The sequence below is a fragment of the Gadus morhua genome, chromosome 1 (genome assembly GCF_902167405.1).
Source record: "Gadus morhua chromosome 1, gadMor3.0, whole genome shotgun sequence".
Lineage (NCBI taxonomy): Eukaryota > Metazoa > Chordata > Actinopteri > Gadiformes > Gadidae > Gadus > Gadus morhua.
The window spans coordinates 15,027,629-15,050,200 of NC_044048.1; the positions used below are offsets into that span (position 1 = coordinate 15,027,629).

The 22,572-nt window shown below is 45.9% G+C and overlaps 1 protein-coding gene across 1 annotated transcript; it reads right to left on the reverse strand.

The window, feature by feature from the left end:
• Positions 1-1,159: 1,159 nt before the first annotated feature.
• vwa5b1 (von Willebrand factor A domain containing 5B1) lies at positions 1,160-21,527 on the reverse strand. The gene is made up of 22 exons (XM_030355705.1): positions 21,157-21,527; positions 19,300-19,442; positions 18,816-18,974; positions 18,336-18,555; positions 17,171-17,319; positions 16,058-16,189; positions 14,718-14,842; positions 13,559-13,735; positions 12,135-12,245; positions 11,582-11,784; positions 10,476-10,590; positions 10,013-10,201; positions 9,458-9,665; positions 8,936-9,117; positions 7,998-8,262; positions 7,296-7,592; positions 6,288-6,425; positions 5,292-5,417; positions 4,833-4,901; positions 3,248-3,317; positions 2,516-2,639; positions 1,160-2,079 (listed from the first exon to the last, which is right to left on the reverse strand). The coding sequence occupies exons 2-22, from the start codon at positions 19,436-19,438 to the stop codon at positions 1,384-1,386; spliced, it is 3,894 nt and encodes a 1,297-aa protein (XP_030211565.1). The 5' UTR covers positions 19,439-19,442; positions 21,157-21,527; the 3' UTR covers positions 1,160-1,383.
• Positions 21,528-22,572: the final 1,045 nt, after the last annotated feature.

A 22,572-nucleotide genomic window follows, 5' to 3' on the forward strand; every position in this document is an offset into this window, starting at 1 on the left:
TGCGGTGTGACCACCGCTCCTCTGGGAGAGCACAGCGCAGGACGAGTCATTTCAGTCACTTGACATTTGGCAACATCGGTACATGAACAGTTAGTTATTCTCATGCAGAACGCAAGCAACCTCCGCCTGAGTGGATAAATAATAAACCTGAGTCAAAAACAACACCGTCGGACAGAAAGGACCTAAATTAGCCTACTCAACGACACCGAAACAGCTTCAGCTGAAAAAACAACAACACAAATATCAGAATAGAATACAGAATCAATCAAAATGACATTGCAGATGAGCAAAAGGAATATATCTATATCAAACCAAATATACATAAAAATTTAGAGTAGATTCATATCAACATAAACAGTCGCTTGCACATCTTCTGGGAACGTTTAAAGTGAACCTGTTTGAGGCACTTGTGGCTGATGTGTGGGGGTGACTGGGGGCGGTCAGGCCTTTGCTCATTCTGATAATTACGGTCTCCTCAGACCTACACCAAAACACTAAGTTCCTCTTTTAATGACAAGTGTGCATTGTTTTTTCCCACATCATCTTTGGGAAAACAAGATTCATATTGGTTTATTGATTTCAATTTAGTCTATTTAATATTTAATTATCAACAGTCTTGGATATGTTTTTTAAAGCTGCTCTGATTTGTATAGTGTTTGAAGTCTCAAACCTAAAAAAAAAAGTATTAGGCGATAAACAATAAAAATGCTATGCAAGCAGGTCAAGCATTAATATCCCATAGTAATGAAGGCCATGCTGACAATTGCATATTTTACTGTTTCTGGTGCCAACACATTGTACAATAGTGAGAATATTCACGAGTAGCATGGCTTGCAGGTTAATTTTACATACTTTCCAAATGGCATCAATCAATTTGTCACAATACAATATATATAAGATTACAATAATCACAAACAAAAATATTTGGATGAGAAAAGTTTAAATGAATGTTCTCCAGGAATTGTTTAAGAATATCCAGTGCGGGACATCAATATGATGAAAACTAGACATTTATTTATCTTACGTCTCAAATGTTTTATGGTCAGTGGTGTTTAGAGTGTTACATGATCTTCGCTATTCTCCCTAATAACAATCCTGGGATCTCCGGCTCAGTTCCAGTTCCATCCCCCCCCCCCCCCCCCCCCCCCCCCGCTAGTCAGGATCTTGCTACAGCATGTGAAACCCCCTTGGTAATCTCTAGCATACGGTGCTACTTAATATCTGGGAAAACAAAAAAGTGATACTTTCTCATGGGATGTTCAACAAAAATATGAAGACCACATTGCACAACGCCCACGACTGCATTGACACACCTGGACTCCAGATGGGAGCCTTGTAAAACACTCAGACACAACACTTAGCATAGGATCGGTCTACTCGGTCTCAGACACTGTTGGGGTTGTAACACAACATGTTGAGCTGCAGGTTCTCGTCCCAGTGTCTGAGGATGATGAAGAGTTGATTGGCTGCGGCCTTGACCGAGGCTAAGTCCCGCCCCTCTGGGATGCGCTGGTCGCTCAGCCACATGCTGGCCTTGGCCGCCACCAGCTCCCACTCGATGAAGTAGCCGGCCGAGCTGTGCTCCAGCCAGGCCAGCGCCACCGCCGTGGCCCACACCATGTTCTCCACCTCCTGGAGCCGCTGGAGGGGCAACGCCGCCTCCGCCACCGCCTCCTGGCTCTCCGTCTCCGAGCCGCGCCCGCTGTCCGTCTGCGACGGCGAGGCGAGGGCTGGCTCGGGGGAGGAGCCTGAGGACAGGCCGCCTCCCAGGGAGGAGGGCGCGGCCTCCGTGCGGGGGCCGCCGCTGCTGGGCCACAGCGCCGCGGTCTGTAGCTGCTGCTGCTGGTTCTGGTGGAGGTGGTGCGGGCGTTGAAGGGCGCCCCCGGCGCTGCAGCCGCCTCCGTCGCCTCCCGCACTCTTGGGGATGTGCCGGGGGGCCGAGTGAGAGAGGTGGGGACCCAGGCTCGCCCGGTGGCTGGAGAACGGGGAGGTCCACTTGAGCTTGTCCATGGGCACGCTGATGGCGTCGCAGAGGGCGCCGTCCAGGGGGAACGCCCCGCACGCCATCTGCAACGACACCTGGGGGGAAGAAGAAGAAGAAGACGTCTCTAGTGTGAGTCATCCCAGCGCTCAGCCCGCTGCGTCTGACGGCCTCGCTGGAGTCCTCTCTGGTAGCCCCGAGGTACACATTTTAATAGCTGCTTTAAATAGATTCACACAAGCGAACCACCATGGGTCATTAGATGGAGACGTACGACCGACCGCTGCTGGTCAAAGGGTGAGTGAAGGGTGACCGTATGAGGTGACGCATCACTGCTGCTTTCGGTGAGACAATCATCATCAGAACAGAGCTGAACGCTAGGTTGAGTGTTGGGAATACAGTCTTTGAGTGTAGAAAGGAATAAAAAGCCTCTGGCAAAACCGTATGGTTCAGCTCCATAGGAGGACAGGGGCATCGACCGGAGGCGAGTCACGTGATGATTGCTCGAGGCAGTGGTTTGACCTGTGGACTCACCACAGGAATGTAGTCTTTGTTCTTGTTGTCGCTCTCCCCGGCTGAGTCACCCATCTTGCTGTTTGAGCGACACATGAAGCCCCTGGCCGCCCGAGTCAGGAGACGGGTCCTGCTGAGCGTCAGTCTAATTGGAGGAGGGAGAGAGAGAGAGAGAGAGAGAGAGAGAGAGAGAGAGAGAGAGAGAGAGAGAGAGAGAGAGAGAGAGAGAGAGAGAGAGAGAGAGAGAGAGAGAGGGAATGTGAAGGAAAGGAGAGAGAAAGGGCAGGGAGATACTCCATAAGGTGTTGCTGCATGAAAATTAGCAAAAGGTGTCAAAGGTCTGCGTTCACTTCCTTGCTTATTTAGCAGACATCCAAAGCAACTACCAGTGAATTCAGATACAGGTTGTAAACAAATAAGTAGGGGGTTAGACAGTGAATTTAGATACAGGTTATGAAGAAGAAGGTAGGTGTACAGTACAGAGACAGGTCATTAAGGAACAGGTAGGGGTGCCATGGTATAGATAAGGTCTTAATGGAGCATGTAGGGGTTCAACAGTACAGATACCTGTCATTAAGGAGCAGGTAGGGGTTAGAGGAAGGGGGTTTGCATTGTGTGTCAAATGTGTGTCAAATGTGTGTGTGTGTGTGTGTGTGTGTGTGTGTGTGTGTGTGTGTGTGTGTGTGTGTGTGTGTGTGTGTGTGTGTGTGTGTGTGTGTGTGTGTGTGTGCAGCATTTCCAGGCATTACCGACCTGGCAGAAAAAAGGCTCTCGACGGACCTCTGTGATTGGTCGGAGGTCACAGAGGGACTCCTCTGGGAGGCTTGGAGGCAGAGACACACAGGGAGACAAAGTCGCATCAATTTAGCTCTTGAAGTAAAACTAATTCAATCCCTTGTGGTTTGGTGGTCTCGTGCTAGGTATGACCTGGAGAGTGGTAAATGTTCAATAACGTGGATTATTCTAACAGAGGCACAAGGTAAACGGGCTTGCGTTCTGGAACTGGTTCATGAAGCATCTGGCGTACACAGGTAAACAAACAGTTATGAACATGTAGGCCATGCCTAAATGTTCTAATTTACCCAGGTTAACCTTTGGTCTGTCTTGGCTTAAACAGAAATTTCAAAGTGGCCCTGTTTGTATTCTTTAACTTATCATTAAAACCTTATATGGTGCTGTCCATTATGTGGTGAAGAAACCATTCATAACTGTGGTTAGCTTGAAAAATGTCATCAGAAATAGCATAGACTAAAATAATCACTCTCTACAGGATGTGATCTCTGACAGGAGACAGCACAACCCATACAACCGGATGGGATCTCTGGCTGGATACCACACAACCCATACTACGGGATGGGATCTCTGACTGGATAACACACAACCCATACTAGGTGATGTGATCTCCGAGAGGAGACCATACAACCCATACTATTGGATGTGATCTCTGACTGGAGACCACACAACCCATACTCAAGAATGGGTTGTTGGGGACAGCTCTGTTGCAGACAGACAGACAGACGGACAGACAGACAGAGACAGACAGCAGGAAGGCTGAGCCCTGGGGACAACTCTGTGTCAGATAGAAAGACAGACAGCAGGAGGGCTGAGGCCTGGGGAACTGCTCTATTGCAGACAGACAGACAGACAGCAGGAGGGCTGAGGCCTGGGGAACTGCTCTGTTGCAGACAGACAGACAGACAGACAGACAGACAGACAGACAGACAGACAGACGGACGGACAGACAGACAGACAGACAGACAGACAGCAGGAGGGCTGAGGCCAGAGGAACTGCTCTGTTGCAGACAGACAGACAGACAGACAGACAGACAGACAGACAGCAGGAGGGCTGAGGCCTGGGGAACTGCTCTGTTGCAGACAGACAGACAGACAGACAGCAGGAGGGCTGAGGCCTGGGGAACTGCTCTGTTGCAGACAGACAGACAGACAGACAGACAGACAGACAGACAGACAGACAGACAGACAGACAGACAGACAGACAGACAGACAGACAGCAGGAGGGCTGAGGCCTGGGGATCTGCTCTGTTGCAGACAGACAGACAGTGAGCAGGAGGGCTGAGGCCTGGGGAACTGCTCTGTTGCAGACAGACAGACAGACAGACAGACAGACAGACAGACAGCAGGAGGGCTGAGGCCTGGGGAACTGCTCTGTTGCAGACAGACAGACAGACAGACAGACAGACAGACAGACAGACAGACAGACAGACAGACAGACAGACAGACAGACAGACAGACAGACAGACAGACAGACAGACAGACAGCAGGAGGGCTGAGGCCAGGGGAGCTGCTCACACATCCAGGGTCAGACTGTTCCACTCACTCTCTGTGAAGCTGCAGCTCTCCCAGCCGGCCGACGACGGGGTGCTGCATGGAGACGCTCCGTCTTCACCTAACAAATCAGAATAGTGATTAAAGACACGACAGGGGCTAACCTGAAGACCAGAACACAGATGAAGGAAACAGCCTCGTTGGTTAAAAGGGCAGGATTGATTTGGGTCAGCAAACATCTTTGGGTATTTTGGTGCACAGCAGGAACGTCGCTGCCTCTCCGGCGTGTGCCTCTGTTGCTATGCTACTACCGAAGCATTGCGGAAAATAGTGATTACCACTTAAGCTGAAACATTTCACAACCAGCACGCAAGTTAGGTCGGTCTCGCGTAAATCGATTTTATTGTCCCTGTGTGAGGACACGCATTCCCGCCTCTCTTCCTGTTTCACACGAAGGAAAGGAGAGACAGAGAGCCGCTTGTAGGAACATGGGGAGGGTGGCAGGTCTTACTGTTGGGCAGCAGCGCCTCATCATTCTCCTCCGACATGCAGCCTGACTGGGAGCGGCCCAGCCCCACTGAGTAGCCTCTCTTCCTTCTGCGCGAGCTGGAGTGGGAGCCCGGCCTGGCTCCGTCACCTGCAACAACCAATTCAGCCTTTTGTTGTCGTTTTTTTTATTTTACATTTTATTTGAAATGCAAGCACACAGACCCATTTTACCGACATCGGTATCACCCAAACGATCAAAAAAATATTGTATCTGTCTGAATGTGTGAATGACTGTCAGGTCTCCCTTCATGTGTGAAAAGGAAAGCTATAACTAGAGAATGATTATTATTACTGTAGGGCAATCTGTTTGAGCGTTGGGTTATGCTCCTCTCAGATCCCTTAAGATGAATATATTTCAATTTTTTTGTATTTGTTGATACAAAATAAAATAAAGAAAGTGGGAGGACAAAGCCCATCTTTCATAAGCTTCCAGGGTCCAGATTGTGTTGTTGTGATTGTGTATGTTGTGTTTGTGTGTATGCTGTGTTTTTTTATTCATGTTGTGTTTGTAAGAAACGTTAAAAACTCATTAACATTAGCCAGAGTATTATGCATTGACTAACATGTAACAAACAGTTCGTTAACCTAACCCTTGGGGGTTTAACCCTTAGGGGGGTTAGGGTTAGGGTTGACCAAACCCTATTAAATAAGAATGAATTAACATGAACACCATCAGTTAATGTTATTGCTTATTACTGTATTAACTAATGTCAGTTCATTGTTAACTATTGTTAACTATTGTTATGTGTACCCTGCTTGTGTATGTTGTTGTTTTTAAAAAAAAACAATAAAAAGCAAATTGCTATATGTCTCTGGATTGTCATTGCGCAATATCTGCTTGTTGGCCTTCATATTGACGAAACCAAAATTGCCAGGGACCCTGACCTTTTCCACACAATGAAAGGCTTTATCCACGGGATTCAAAATTCAATACGTTTCATCAATAGGGAAGACTTACAAGTGTTTATATACTCAATGGATGTCTCCAAATACTCATTAGTGTCCAGATCCACGGGGACAAACGCTGTGTATTTGCTCAGTATATTGCAGGCCTTGCTGGTGTGAATGGCGTACAGTTGGTAGCGTCTCCCTGAACCTGCGTAGAAGGAACACACAATACAACACAACACAATCTCAACCTTATACGGTCTCTGTCTAGATGAGATATATCCAGCTTTTATAAACATCATTTTATTACAATATAAAGAATAAACAACGGTGGGGTCTTCCCTTATTGTAAAATAAGGCACTGTGGCTTATGACCAGGAAGTATATTAGTACCAATAACAGTGGAGTGGTTTATTGCGCTTTTACCACAGTTACCAACAGTGTTAGATATGACTTGTTATTTTCATTAATATATATGTACACATAAATATTGTATATAGTTTTTGGCCTTTTATCGACCTAATCAGCTGATAACATTATTCTGCTGCGCTTTGGGCATATATCTGCGTTGTCAAGGAGATATCTGTTGGACGATGTTGAACATGTTGTAAATGTTGGATTTGCAGACATCAGACACCATCATAAAGACATACATATTGTGAACACAACGTTGTGAAGACAAAAACAGTTCATGCACCTTCACAAAGACATATATGTACACACATCATAAAGACATAAACTGGAACAAATATATACACTGTGCACCATCACATCAACATATACAGTACATAAACCATCATAAAGACAAACACCGAACATATACACTATGCACCATCACATCAACATATACAGTACATACACCATCATAAAGACAAACACTGAACATATACACTATTCACCATCACATCAACATATACAGTACATACACCATCATAAAGACAAACACTGAACATATACACTATGCACCATCACATCAACATAAACAGTACATACATACACCGTCATAAAGACAAACACTGAACATATACACTATGCACCATCACATCAACAGATATGCTACACACACCGTCAGGCTCACCGTGCTCAATCTCGCTTTTCTTCTCGGCCATGTGCTCAAAGTTCCTCAGGATGGATCTCCCCGCCAGGTGGTGGAAGGTCTCGTTCCACAGGTCCTCGTGGACCTTCTCCTCGCGCTCGCGCCCGTTCAGGTAGGGCTTGATGTCGAACACCACCTCCCACCTCACCGGCTGGCCGCACAGCAAGCCCGTCACGACCGCCATGCAGTCCCCCTTCTCCGGCGGGACGCAGGCGGGCAGGCCGGGGCAGAGGCCGTCCTGGGGGGTCTCCACCTCGCACAGCTGGTGTGCGTAGGCGTCTGGAAAGGCCACCGAGCGGGCTGTTTAATCTCCGGATTACAAAGGGCGTCTCGGGTTCTTTGACTTCTTCTCAGCTCGGCGTCTCGTAAGCAAGCTTCGCTCTGGGGTTCGTTGTTTGACCTTTCACGTCACCCAGTTCATTAGTTCTATACCATCGGTTGAATACGATTTTATTAAACTATTACAGATCGCAGACTTAATAGAAGATCAAAGAAGAGAAATTAAGTCATGTCCCAGTGACATCTTTCAGATAAGATAAGAGGATAGTCCCAGACGGGAAATGAATGTGAAAAGATGGCTTTTGAAATCATTTGTAAAAGATTGAAAAACGCTTCACAGCGGCTCTTGCCATCATCCCACCCCCCCGGAGGCAGCAGAGAGCGGTCTCCTAGCAGCGCTCTCACCTGTATCTCCGAGGCTGCCGACAGATGGGCTCTCCGTGGAGGACCTGGAGCCGTCCGTCCCCTGGTTGGCCAGGCCTGCTGCTGCCGGCGCAGGGGGCCCGGCCGCCACGCTGCTCCCCACCGCCAGAGGCTCCTCCTGGGCCTGGAGGGTACGGGCATGGGTCTGGGTCTGGGGGTCTGCGTCGGCCTCCTGCTGGGAGGGAGCCCTAGGGCCGCCGGCAGGGCGCACTCTGGAGGCGGTGGCGCACAGGCTCTCCAGCTGGGACTGGTTGAGATTCAAGATGTGAGACGAATATTATTGAATTATTTATAGTTCATAGATTTCCATCCTGATGAGTCCATGCATTTTGCAGGAGCTTTCATTTATGGATGCTCTAGTTTTAGAAATATTGTCATGAAGCCTCGAAGGTTCTCTGATTTACAAACGCAGCCGTCATAACACAAAGACATCGGCTCAACAACAGACTCAGTCCTTGAACCTTCCCCCCAACTACTGTGGTCCTTATACATGTGGTTAAGGAGCTGCATTATTTTTCTCAGGGGCCGCTGTATTTTCCTTGATTAAATCGAGACACACTCCCACAGCAACATGGCAGCTTAATTGTTGTTTGTATGATTTCCCCGGGCCTTAACGGTAGTGTGTGCATTCCTCTTAAGCATTCCTGATTACACTCCAGCCAGGCCAGCATCAGATGGCTTGGATAATATCCTATTGTTGTTCTCGCCACAAGCTTGGCATTATGTGCTTCTGTATGCAGCAGATAAAATGTAACATGATGAATTCATTAGATTAGACATAGGAGTTCTTATTTCCAGGGTCTTTCCGGGTATTCGTTTTAATATAGATAACAAGATTATTTAGCAACACAGGCAATCTAATCATCAACTCTAAATCTCAGACTCTAAAAGCATGTTCCATTCGACTTTCAGGCTACAACCTGGTAGTCGTCTTTCCACTGGGCGCCGTAGTCTGGGCTGGTCTGGCCCACCAGCTCCTGGGCTTTGGCTCTCCTCAGGGGGTTCTTCCCCACCACGGAGCTGGGGTCGCTGGGTGTGTACACCTTCTTGCCTGGGTTGAAATCCACAATCTGGTTGGTGCTGTATGCGCGCCTCCTCGACGCTTCAGAACAATACAAAACCAATCAATAGGCAAACACTTAATAATATAAATAATAATAAGAGAAATGTAGGTGATCAGCGGGGTCATGACCTCAACGCTCATATAATAGCTGTGGCTGGGAAGAAGCACCCAATAACAACGGGGCAATACTCCCCCACTATTAATGTAGACTGCATCTCACAACATTAGTTTAGCTTAACATTAGTCAGAGCTTCGATTATTTTAAGATTCAAATCCTATTGAATTGATTATGGGGGGGCACTTGAGTTTGCTAAATGATTATATTTTTATTCTTTTTGTGTTTGTGGGGGGGGGGGGGGGGGCTGTGATTGCGTCCTACCGGTGGTGTCTTGCTGCGTGGACACGGGGCTGCTCTCTGACATGAAGTCCTGGGAGGGGGAGAAGGGAGAGCTGGAGGCCGTCTCGGCCGTCTGGACCCCCTGGGCCTCGCTCTCTGAGGACCGCCACGGCTCCTCTTCCTGGGAGTGGAAGAACACGGAGCTGGCCGACTCGTTGGAGCGCAGCATGCTGTAGCGCCTCCTCTTGTCCTGGGGTTGTCGGTGGAGATGGATGAAGAGGGTGGGAACTCTAGAAAGGGCTTTGAAAGGATCTAATTGAGCTCTCTGTGAAAGGGGGGGGAGGGGGGGGGGGGGGGGGGCTGATTCACTTACACACACAGACACACGCTTCCAATAATGATGATGATAATAATCTCCACCTCCATATCTACATTTACCATCACCAGGTTCAACTCAACCAACACTACCTCCATCTCTACATTTACCACCATCACCGTCTCCACCATCATCGTCCTTATAGTAGTCACATTCATATTCATATCCACATCCATACGGATATTCATGTTCCATAGGTCCAGTGTAGTACATGTACTAACTGAGTTTGGGTTGGGATGTAAGCGCGTGGTGTCGCAGACCACGCTGTAGCCAATCAGCCGGTCTCCAGGAAACAGGAAGGAGCTGCCCACGGGAGAAAGCAACACTTCCTTGGTCTCGGGGAAAAGCCACTCGATGGCGATGTCGCTGAGCACTGGGGACATCATGGTTCTCTTCAGGGAATTGATCATCTGATGGGGAGAGGGGGGAATAGAAACGCCTGAGAAACTCATCTTCTGGGTCATGCATTTGATCCATTTAAACGACAAATCAAGTGAATGGACAAAACTAAAATGAAGGCTTACAAATGGACAATACAAAACCCTTGCTGAGACGGGCATAATTTAAGTCATGATTTCCTTGCCAAAGCAATTAGCTAATAGTTAGTTAGCTTTGACGGCATTTAGCTCTTTTCAGAGCTAAACGGCTGGGTGTCAACGTGGGATAAGATGCCATATTAAGTACCTTGGGCTGAAGGCACTCCCCCTCTGCCAAGAACTCGGCCGTTCCTTTGGAGACCGTCGCCAGTCCCTGAAGCAGTCTTCTGCACGCGCCCTGACCGATGCCAAACGTATGACACCTGACACACGCACACAGGCAGATGCACACACACACACACACACACACACACACACACACACACACACACACACACACACACACACACACACACACACACACACACACACACACACAGAAATAAAGATAAACACACCACACACACGCAAATACAGGTAAACACATACTCACACACACACGCACCAACGCATGCACACACGCAGGCAGAAACACACACACACACACACACACACACACACACACACACACACACACACACACACACACACACACACACACACTTAGCTCCATTGGAAGATTGTTGGATGACCATGAATTGATCAATGAGTGTCCATTGTATTCACGATATATTCTATCTTTCATATAAAGCTCTTGAATTCTCTTGCCTTCAGTGTCTCTGTGGCTGTCTCTACAACACAGAGCTCACCTGGTTAGAAGTCTGGATTATATGTGAATGGTATGATACTCCCCTGCCTTAAATTGGGTTATTGCATGTGTTAATCCCAAACCCTATGAGAAATATGGATGAGCCATTTCGTGAACAAACAGCAATGGCCTCTTCTCAGTTGGGCGCCCTTGACTTTACTAATGTACTTCAGTGAGACAATCACATTTGTTTTGATCTGATTTATTATATTTTGGTTCTTTCTAAAGACTATAATATAATAATATACACACTTTATAATACAATGCATCTCCAAAGGCACTGAACAGCTATTATGAATCTGTTGCTTATCAGAGAAAGGATTGCCTTGAAATAATAAGCTGTTGGAGTTAATTCCCAATTAATACACCGTATTAATTGGGCAGTGTCAGCATATGATTTCGTTTTTTTGCTGCATGTTCTATTAAAAATAATAGAAAATGCTTTTCTCCTAAAACACAACTTCAACCAGTGTTCTTTAGACACCAGCAGCTAGCGGTCGTCGTGTGAGACCCCAGAGCATGTACCAGCGGGCGTGTATGTGTGCATGGCGAGGATGATGGCCTACCGGGCGTAGCGCGCGTGGCTGCGCATCAGCTCGATGACCCTGCCTGTGTTGCTGACGGCGCCGTCGGTCAGCAGGAAGAGCAGCCGGGGGTGGCCGCTCTGCAGGGGCTGCCTCAGGGCCCAGTGGAGCGGGGTCAGGAGGTTGGTCCCGCCCATGTCCGCCCTCACCCTCTTGATGTACTCACAAGCCAGGGCCAGCGTGTCCTAGCCGGCGCCATGAGAGCAGCCAGAGACAGGCAAGTACATTATACAATGGATACAATGTTTTTCTTTTCATCATTTGAGCTAATAGAGACGAGAGCCGTGCAAATGTGTGAAACACAAACCCTGTTTCACTCAGTGATGTTCTGGGGCAAGACCTTCGAACTGTGGGTACTAAATACGCGTGTTGTTAGGTTTGTCGCTTTACAAAAAAGCTAATGGGAAAATATCTGTTCTCCTTTTTTCCCTCAATCTCAATAGAAGATGAAGGATGGAGGTGATGAAGATGGAACAGTAACACACAGGAATGCGTCTGTCATGGACAGGATGATGTTGTTGTTGTTGTTGTTTACCTCCTGGTAGTTCTGACTAGTGCTGAACAGGGCTCTGAACGTGGAGCCGAAGCCCAGGATGTTGAAGAGGCAGCCGGGCATGAGGCTCTTCAGTATCACCACCATGGCGTCCTTTATATAGGGACACAAAGCAGAGCCACGGCCAAGGACAGTGGGAAGAAGAGGACATGAAGAGGTCAGTCGCCATTTGATGCCTCAGACGCGTCTCTCCCTCCCTCACAGACAGCCCTTTCTGAGGTGTGCTGCTGAATAAATGCAGATCAATGGCAAGCTCGTCGAGACTTCTCTGGATTTCCTGAACAGCAGAATCGTTGATTCTCAAGAAGAAGAAGAAAAAGAAGAAGAAGAAGAAGAAGAAGAAGAAGAAGAAGAAGAAAAAGAAGAAGAAGAAGAAGAAGAAGAAGAAGAAGAAGAAGAAGAAGAAGAAGAAGAAGAAGAAGAAGAAGAAGAAGAAGAAGAAGAAGAAGCAGAAGGATATACGATTTTGTTTTAAAGCCAAACACTTGGAAATATTGCAATATAATTGTAATAATATCTATCTACGATTTTTTTTACAAAGACTCAGATTAAAGTAAATTGGGGTAGTTAAGTAGTAGTAATTATAAAAAAAATAGGAATTAGGAACAAAGGAAAAAGGAGAGAGAAAGAGACAGACAGACAGACAGACAGACAGACAGACAGACAGACAGACAGACAGACAGAGACACACACATACACACACACGCACACGCACACGCACACGCACATGGCACACGCACTTGGCCTTGCCACAGGCAGACTTTCACTACACCCAGACAAGGGATTGTAAGGTACGAGACGTACCATACAAAAGCCAGGCACATGAGTCTCAAATGAGTGTAAAGTGGTCGGCCTCTAAGCCAGGGCTAGCTTTTCACAAGTGCATTGAAGCAAGACCAATCACTTACCGACAGGCTCTTTAAAATATAGGAGTTGAAAGCCCTGATCGTCTACAGTGACTCTTTTTTCTAAACCTAATAAATGGAACAACAGAGGCGTTTTAGATGAAGCCTGGTCATGTCTCTTCAGAGTCAGTCAAACATATGTACCTCTCACAGGCCAACACACTGCTCGTTAGTGATCGCTTTAGGCCATCATTGATTTCTATATATTTATTTATCATAAAAATTTCCCTTGGAATCGGCATTCGGGACATAAGCAGCAAATGTTTGGATCTTTGCTTTATATAAAACCATTAGTTGATCATCAAACCAATCAATTTCAGTTTCTCAAATAAATTATTATTCAACTTATCAATACATTTTTCATCAAATACAGTTCATCAAATAATTCAGCACTAAACGCATGTTTATGGTAAATTAATCACCTACCAGTATTTTAACACTGTACGCATATTAATAATAAACCAACATGATGCAAAACAGGGTTAAAATACTTCCTCATACCTTCACACGATTGATGCTTATTCCACTCATGCTGCCACTGCGGTCGATGAGGAAGATGAACTCTCCATGCACCTTCCTCAGGTCTGAGCTGAGTAGCTTGAGATCGGGGCAAAAGTTCAGCATCACCACCGGGTTGTGGAGTATGTCCTTGTGAAGACGCTTGTGAATGACATCTACCTGCGAAAGATCAACAGAGCCGCTAGAACAGAATTTCCCAGGGCTGAAACACATGCGGCAAATCCTAGTTTGTGCCTCCGATGCAGTTTCAATGCATTTTAAATTAATTGCATGAGTGCAATGAACATGAAGACTGAAACCGTTATTCGGGGTAACATCTTAGGGTGCCTTAAATGCCTTTCAAGGCAGAAAAATAACACTTAAAGAGATCGAAACACAAATTCTTATTAACAGTAAGCATCAGAAAAATTATGTTCCATGAAATCCGTTGCGATATCAGGTCATTTCAGTTGATCGATCTCCTCCTATTCCTTCAAGCCAATTTAAGGTCGGAGACCATTTTCCCTCTTCCCGCTAGTTAGCCACATGGTAACTATTAGCATACACTAGCGTGATTAAACAAGGCCGCCAACATTTCAATAATTTTGCAGCTGAATGAGGCTACGGTGTTTCGGACTTTGAGGAAGTACAAACTATGTAAAGCACAGAAGGGGTGGGAGACTGTCCACCCCTACAATCCTGAAGCTTTCCCAGACTGAGTTAATTGGCTGACTTTGAAGATGTGTATTAACATTTGGTTTTCTTGACAAGATATTCGGTAGATGTGTAGTGGATAGATCCCTCTGTGATATGGCTTTGCACAGCAGCGTCAGCTAAATAAATGCAATGTTATGTACGGTGCCTACACAAGGAATACCTGGTAGGCTCCGAGCTCCTGGTGAGTTTCCATAGAAACCAATTTCATATCACATCATTTCAAAGTTAAGGTCTTTATTAACTCCATTGGAACTAAGGTGTTTTACATAGTTATTGTTTTCCTTTTCCTTGTATAATAATTAGATATTAGAAGAATTTGATAAAAACTAAGTACTTGAAATTCCACCCACACATACTAGGCCACAAACGTACCCACATTACCAGCCCCCCCTCTCACCCACATAATCCCCCCCCCGCCCACACACACACACACACACTCCCACACCTTCTTATCGTCGCTGGGGTCCTTCTTGGTGGCCTTAATGAAGTCGCTCCTGCCCTGCAGGTGCTCGTCATACTCCTCCTGGGTCATGTCTCCGTCCTCGATGAGGACGTGAGGGAGGTGGGGCTCTGTGTGGGACAGGGGGGGAGCACGGATGCATGACACAGACATTCCCTCAGCCTACCTCAACAGGCTAGCAACAATAAGTGTCATGATGAAGACGGACGGCGGCTGGTAATTGCGCTTCGAGGCAACCGAGGGCTGTTTATTCAGGAAGCATAGCAGCAACTCTAGTAGCACAGAGTTGCCCATACTCATATATGTACACAGTGAAGGGAGGAGAACATCACCGATATGGACGATCAAAGTGAGCGAATGTGTACATGCATCGTGTATCAGAATTCACACGTCAGGGAAGAAAAACTGTTCACATCAAGAACTGATTGGGTAAGGTGTGTGATTAAGAGAAAAAACACTCTGTCATAGTGGAGCATGACGACGTAACACAGGGGATGTTTATTTAGAGCTGGTTGTCAGGATGCATCATGGCAACGTTGTACATGCATGACCATACATGTACGCAGTTAATGCAGAAGGACATCTCCTGGGAGTGTCGGCTACCTGGCTGAGTTTAATATCCATTTGTAGTAACGAGCGTTGCATCGTTTCGATCAAAATAACACCTTTGGCTTGACCGAATAAGCTTCTCTGAGACTTACGTCCTGAGCGCTCCAAGAATGCTAATCCAGTTTTGTTGAGTTGAGTCGTGTAACAGACGATAGCTGACACTGTGCATTGATATGCAGGCCGAACCGGCTCTGTTTTGTCCCTGCTTTTCTCCCCATCAATACGGGTCAATGCATGATGAGACGAGATTGAGGCCCAAGTACACCGCTGGGTGGAATTCAATTGCATGAGTATACTGGCATCAGGACCTGTGTGCAGACACAAGCCCCCTTTGTCTGTCTGTTTGGTAGTTACAGCCCGGCTTTTTAACCTTGCCTCTGGAGGTATAGTGTTCCAAACACAATTGGGTTGATATTGTTAAAGGGAGGTGGGAAAATCATCATCAAAAGCCTGGATATAATACACCCACACGGCAGAGATGCAGTTTGTTTTCTCCGGCCATGTCAGGCTTAAATATCAGCTGGACAGCTAGTGTCCAAGGAAACAGAGAGTGGGGGGAGGAGGGAGGGGTGGGGAGAGAGAAAGAGATGAATCACCTAGCTGCCTCTCTATGGGTTTGGCGAGGAGGAGGTAAACACTGTTTGATAATATTGTGCTTTATAGTGGAGGGGAGAGAGTAAGTGGGCAGGGATGCCCAGGCGAAGCTGTTAACGCACCGCTGGGGTAGATAAGGATTTCAACGGGACAGTCGTAAGTGTACTTGTCAGCCAGGGTGATGACCACGCTGGTGGCCGAGCGGGCCAGAGGATCTGCGTCAGCCCGTATGGCGTGAGAGGGACTCTCCACTCCTATGGGGAAGAAGAAACCGGAGGAAGAAGCGATGATGAGAAGGAGTAAACCAGAAGAGGACGATAAATAAAACAGCAGAAGAAGAAGAAGAAGAAGAAGAAGAAGAAGAAGAAGAAGAAGAAGAAGAAGAAGAAGAAGAAGAAAAAGAAGAAGAAGAAGAAGAAGAAGAAGAAGAAGAAGAAGAAGAAGAAGAAGAAGAAGAAACCGGAGTAAACCAGAAGAGGAAGATAAATAAAACAGTAGTAGAAGAAGAAGAAGAAGAAGAAGAAGAAGAAGAAGAAGAAGAAGAAGAAGAAGAAGAACCAGAAGAAGATAAACCAGAAGAAGAAGATAAATAAAACAGTAGTAGAAGAAGAAGAAGAAGAAGAAGAAGAAGATAAACCAGAAGAAGAAGAGGATAAACCAGAAGAAGAAGAAGAAGAGGAAGAAGAAGAAGAAGAAGAGGAAGATGATAAAACAGAAGAAGAAGAAGCAACAGGCATCTTAAAATGGTTGACAGCTGGAACTGTGGCTCTAATAGGTATAGTCTAATTAAAAACAGCAGGCCTTCCAGCACACAACATCTGGAGGTGCTACCTTAATGTTTATTTGTTCCCCCCAGCTGCTACGACAACAATACGTAATGGCTTCAAATGTTTTGGAAGTACAAATAGGTCTAGACTTGAAGTTCAGACTAATTAAATCATTGCTCATTAAAAGGGAACAATGTGTTCACTAAATGCACCCTTAACGAACAAAAAAGAGACCAATTCCTGAATAAAAAAAAATCATGTGAAAATCATGTGGGATATATCATGTATGTATAATTACCAATATGTAAATCAAATGCATAATGTATCAGAAGGTATAGATTTACAAAGTAACTGTTGAAAAGTAAGCGCTGAGTAGGTAAGGTGTGATTCCAAGAAAAACAACGCTATGAATGCCGCAAACAGTCACTGAAGTGTCAAGTTCTTAATGCGGCAGAGGAACCGTCTGACCTGACAGGAGGTATTGAGCACGGATCTCTAGGTTGAAGTTGAACTGGTAGTCCATGGAGTTGATGGACTCCTCCTCGAGCAGCGTGACCAGGCCCGGCTGGGTTGAGCTGGGAGTCTGTTCATTATGGCCCGTGGTACTCCTCTCTCTCCTGTATGTTGAACAACACAAACACCAAGCCATATATCATTCAAGTATTACCACCCAAAGAGGTGGGGGGGCATATATGACAGTCAGTTACTGTTGGGGGCCTGTTCCTCTAAAGCTGCGTCCTTTCTTCTTTCTATTTTTCCGGGCCCTCCTTCACTTATTGACATTTTCCAGACATTTGTTGGGCATCTCACGGCTGCATGCTACTTATTGCACTGGTCTAGAATGTTAACGCACATTAACTAAGGTAGCTGTGATTGGCTAGTGAGCACGAAGCATGCTCTCATGCACTCCCCGAATGACTGAATGGTAAAGAGCACACAGGACCGGTAAAACCGGTATGGATTTTTTGACCACCCACCGGCCCGATGATGCGTTGGCCCCCCCGGCATTTGTCCCGGAACGCCCGATGGCCAGTACACCACTGCTCTCAATGCTAGACAACTCAATACCTTCAAGGGTCTGTAGGTACGATTTAAGAGCTATATACTAGTATTATTGAAGCTGCTGAAGGGACAATTTAAGAGCTATTTATGTCAGGGTAATCAATTAGAAGCTATTAGCTATTAGTGAGGGAAGTGCCCTGTGAGAGGATCTGTTCTGGACTGCCTGCTGGTCTCTGTATGAGACAATCTAGATCTTAGACCGCTATCGGCTCATTTTGGAACAATCAGGGCAATCTCTTCCCTGATTGGTTCAGGGGAATCCATCTGCCCTGTCAATCACGTTCACAAACACTGAGTTATCATCTCAATGGCGAACAAATATAGAAAGGGAGGGAGCAGAAAGGGAGGAAGAAGAGAGAGAGGGAGTAGAAAGGGAGGGAGGGAATAGAGATGATGGGGGGAGTTTTATCGCGATATATATTGTATAATCGTTTTTCCGCCCTTCCTCATTAAAACAGTCAAATCATTACTTTTTAACCAAATGTGTAACCAAAAGGCGAAACATTTGTTTTACACGTCAGAAGTGATGTCGGTTCTTCACGGTCAACACTGAATCAGGGGTTGCGCTCACGTTCTGGTGAAGTTCGGGGACAGGCCCTGCTCCTCGTTCACCGTCCTCTGCACCTTGGGCGTGCAGACGGAGGGCGAGCAGACCCGGATGCCCCCGTCGGCCAGGGTGGACAGCTCGGAGGAGGTGCTGACCAGGATGCTGACCGTCTCCATGGGAGGGATCACCCCCAGGTTCACCACCAACACGGTCCTCTCCAGGTCCTCGTCCATCACCACATGCCCTGCAGCGAGGCCAGACCAGCAACAGAAGAGACCAGACCAGTCAACCACAGAATCAAAGGCAGGCACGGGGAGTACATATATTGGAAATGTGTCAAAAATGTGACACATTTCCAATGCAACACCAGTTGTCTGCTGTTCTCCTGAAGGCTTGTGAATACAGTGGCTCAGGTAAAGCTCTGAGTACATTGTAACTCAACAACAACACAGGCAGTCTGTTGTGTCATTTAACACAATGGGGTTTAGTCCTTGTGTTTCTTACCGCTGCCACTCTGGGGTGTTCCAGTAGCACTGGAAACATCTGGCTGACAGTCATCGATTTTGGCCTTGTCTTTGATCTGCAGTGTTATGATCTGGCTGGATATCATAGCCTCGAAGCCCACCACTGTGGAGTTCTCTTCCAGCGGGTAAATAAAGATGCCTGCATGGTTAGGTGATGGGATATGAGAAGTGGTGAATAAGCCATCATTTAATTGATTGGAGACAAAGATGTATTTTGTCTGACATTATCTGACATTTTCGTTATAAGTTATGAGAGGCAGAAATGTCACGGTAAACGTGCCATTTTAGCATTTTTGGTGATTCACATTCAGGGTAGGTTTGAAAAGACCGAGAAATACAAGCAAACCGTCAAAATATAATATAAATAATATCTGCAGAATATTTGCTGAAATTATATAATTGACTTAAATGTTTTTGTGAAATGTTTTTTTGCGTCAAGAAGGAGACTCGAAACCATTACTCACCTTCAATGGCATGGTCCTCAATATTTTCATAGGTCATGGAGGCTGTCATCGCCAAGGTGTAACCTCTGACACAGGAAGTGATGTCCGAGACACTGAGTGGCAGGGCGGTCCATTTCTCCTTATTCAAGAGTCCAGGCATGGTGCTAGTTATGGGATGAGTTAAAAGGCCAAAGTTAAACAAACCGTTGGCAGACTGGCATGTCGGAATTCAAATCACACAGCTAAGTTTCTGCTGCTGTTGTTACACCGGCAGTTTATTAAACAAGCCTGCATGGGCCGGTGGTCCCAACTGCAGCCTACCTGTTGGTTTTATGAATATAAATGCCCAACACAGCCATGCCTAAAGGAAAATAAAAGTGAAAAAACATATATAGGAAATATTAATATAAATAAATATATATATATATATATATATATATATATATATATATATAAAAATACGGATATTAAATAACAAGAAAGGAATTATAGTCTTTTATAGTAAATCATGCTTTTTGTAATAGAAGGGCTGGCTGTGAAGAGAAAATCATTCATGGGCATTAAGAAATAATGGGTTTGAGGTTAACAACATCGCAGATAACAAGCTAAAAATAATATGCAGGTAATGGCTTCTGGGTGCTGCTTTATGTAAATGCAATTTGGTAAATAAAGGACAGCCAGAGGTGTTTGTTTGCTGCCAAGGCGCTCCCTCTCCCCCGTCTGCAGACACACCAGAGCCCCGAGCTGCCTGGTTTTTATAGGAAGCGTTATGACGAAAGCAATTTCCATAGAGACGGGCTCGGCTCTCCTGCCTGCAGACTGACCAGTGATCCTCCGGTGTGTTGCCGGTGACCGGTGATTGAAACCTAGCCACCCTAAATAGATCCTGCTGCTGCCTACACGATCTGAAGCATCGATAAGAAATACAATTTAACTACCGAAATGTGTCATTGGCCTTAATGTCTCCTGAGAGACCTTCAACCTCGAAAGGGTTGAAGGATCTGATGAATCACTGCGCTCACTCGATGGCCACAGATTCATGATTTATTGGGAACGAGGAAAGGTATTTTATAACTCATTAAGCTAGTGTTGCCAGACGCTCGACAGGTGGTTATTTATGGACAGGAAAGGGTAATGGAGACACATGCTTGGGAGAAAGCATCACTCTGCTGTCTGTGGCCACAGTGCCATCATGTGTCCAGTGGACCACAGGCAGAGGAGGCTAGTATGGGCTTCTTGCCTCTTCCTCCTCCTCTTCTTCCTCACCAACCCCTTCTCCCAAAGGAGCACCAAATCTTTTCGATCTATTCAAAATATCTGTGTTAACATCAACCATAATAAAGAACGATTTTCTATATCTAAACATGTGTATATGAAATACATATAATATATAAAAAAAGATAATAAATCAAAATAACAAGTAACTACTGTATCATGCATGGATTTGCTTATTTCAAACTAATTAAATAATGCCAGGCTAACTGATATTTATTTTTCCACCGCTGCATCTGTTGTTCTGCCTCACTCAGCTTGTGCTAAGGGGTCTTAAAAGTGACAGACTCTCTGCGCGACTCTTCATCTGGGATCAGCCACATGAATCATCAGGGGGGTCGGTTCTAAACAGCCACAAAACCATTACGGCTAAAACTGAATCCCCTATTACCATGTACTGAGTCCTACCTAACCAGGGGGGAAGATGCAGTACAGTGCAGTGCAACCACCTGTTCGCTGAAGCTATAGAGCTCCTGTTTGCTCAAACAATAGAGATAAGGCAACACACAGACAAACACAACAGTTACAAGACTGATGACAGGGATGAATATTGCAGAGTGATGATGGACAGCATGCACATCATTCATCCATCTTTCACTCTCTTACCTTGCATTAATTTCAGCTGGGTAGGTCGCCAAGTTGTTGTTGTTTATAATCTTCCAGAAGTCCTCTCTATCTGTTAAACGTCCTTTCACTTGTTTTCCAGTGCCTTTCTTTCTCTTCCCGATTTGTTAATATTTAGTGCTGCTTTCCCCTGTGGCGTAGAGGGAATAGGATGACTGCCACAGGTGGCAGAAACTATTGATGCAGTGGCCCCGGCATTAATTGGAGATTAGGACACAAAAGAGACCAGGCAGCTACGGTTTCAGCAGCTTAATCGGCGCAGCAACATGTGGTTTGGTAGAAACTATGGTTTAGCCACCTCCCTGTGGATGGTCGAGAGACAGAGAGACGGAGAGAGAAAGAACAGGGTAGAGAGAAAGAGGTAGCGAGAGAGAGAGAGGGAGAGGAAGAGAGGGAGCGAGAGAAACCAGTGCGCTACAAATAACCATTCCTCCTTCCCCCCTTTCCCTCCCCACTTCGTTCATACCGTCACCATCCCCCACCCATTCCCCGGAAAACAATGATGGGGTTATGGTAATCACACTTCTTTATCATGATGGTCAATGAAATGCAGGTGAAAAGGCATAGGTGTGGTGGCTGATTGGCCATATATCCACGTGACTACCTTACATGTATTAACCGTGTGTGTGTGGGTGCGTGTGCGTGAGTGCGTGCGTGCGTGCGTGTGTGTGTGTGTGCGTGTGTGTGTGTGTGTTTGTATGTTTCTCACTATCATCTTTCTTGTGTCTCTATTGTTCTGTCAGTAGTAGATTTGGAAAGCTATGGATATTTCCAATCTGACGTGGGTGTGTGCTTATCTGTGTGCTCTGAGATTGTTTAGCCTAATCCATCGTTTTCCATTAAGGTCACCATGACAATCAATATCAGTCTTTGAAGTCGTTGAGTGGTGCAGAAATAAGGACGTGTCGACTTGTGTGTAGGAGAATTGGTTTGCAGAAAGTCTGCTTCCCTTTACGATTGAATTATCAATCTGCCGATAAAACTCAGTAAAGCCCCAGGTTCTCTGTCTCTCTCTCTCTGTCTCTCTCTGTCTCTCTCTGTCTGTCTGTCTGTCTGTCTGTCTGTCTGTCTGTCTGTCTGTCTGTCTGTCTGTCTGTCTGTCTGTCCGTCTGTCTGTCTGTCTGTCTGCCTGTCTGTCTGTCTCTCTCTTGAACAATCGCCGTCAACCACAGCACTTACCACCTGCACCCACTACAGTCCTCCATATTTATTCAGTCAGGAACTCATTCATAACAATAATAGTGATAACCACAACTACAACAACAACATCCATAAGGATGATTTGATTCATGATAATAAAAGTAATATCGATACAATTAATGGTTGCCTAATAATAATCCATATTATTATGGTTCTCATTCTTTTTATTGTTATGGTTATTATTTGTTATTGTCATTA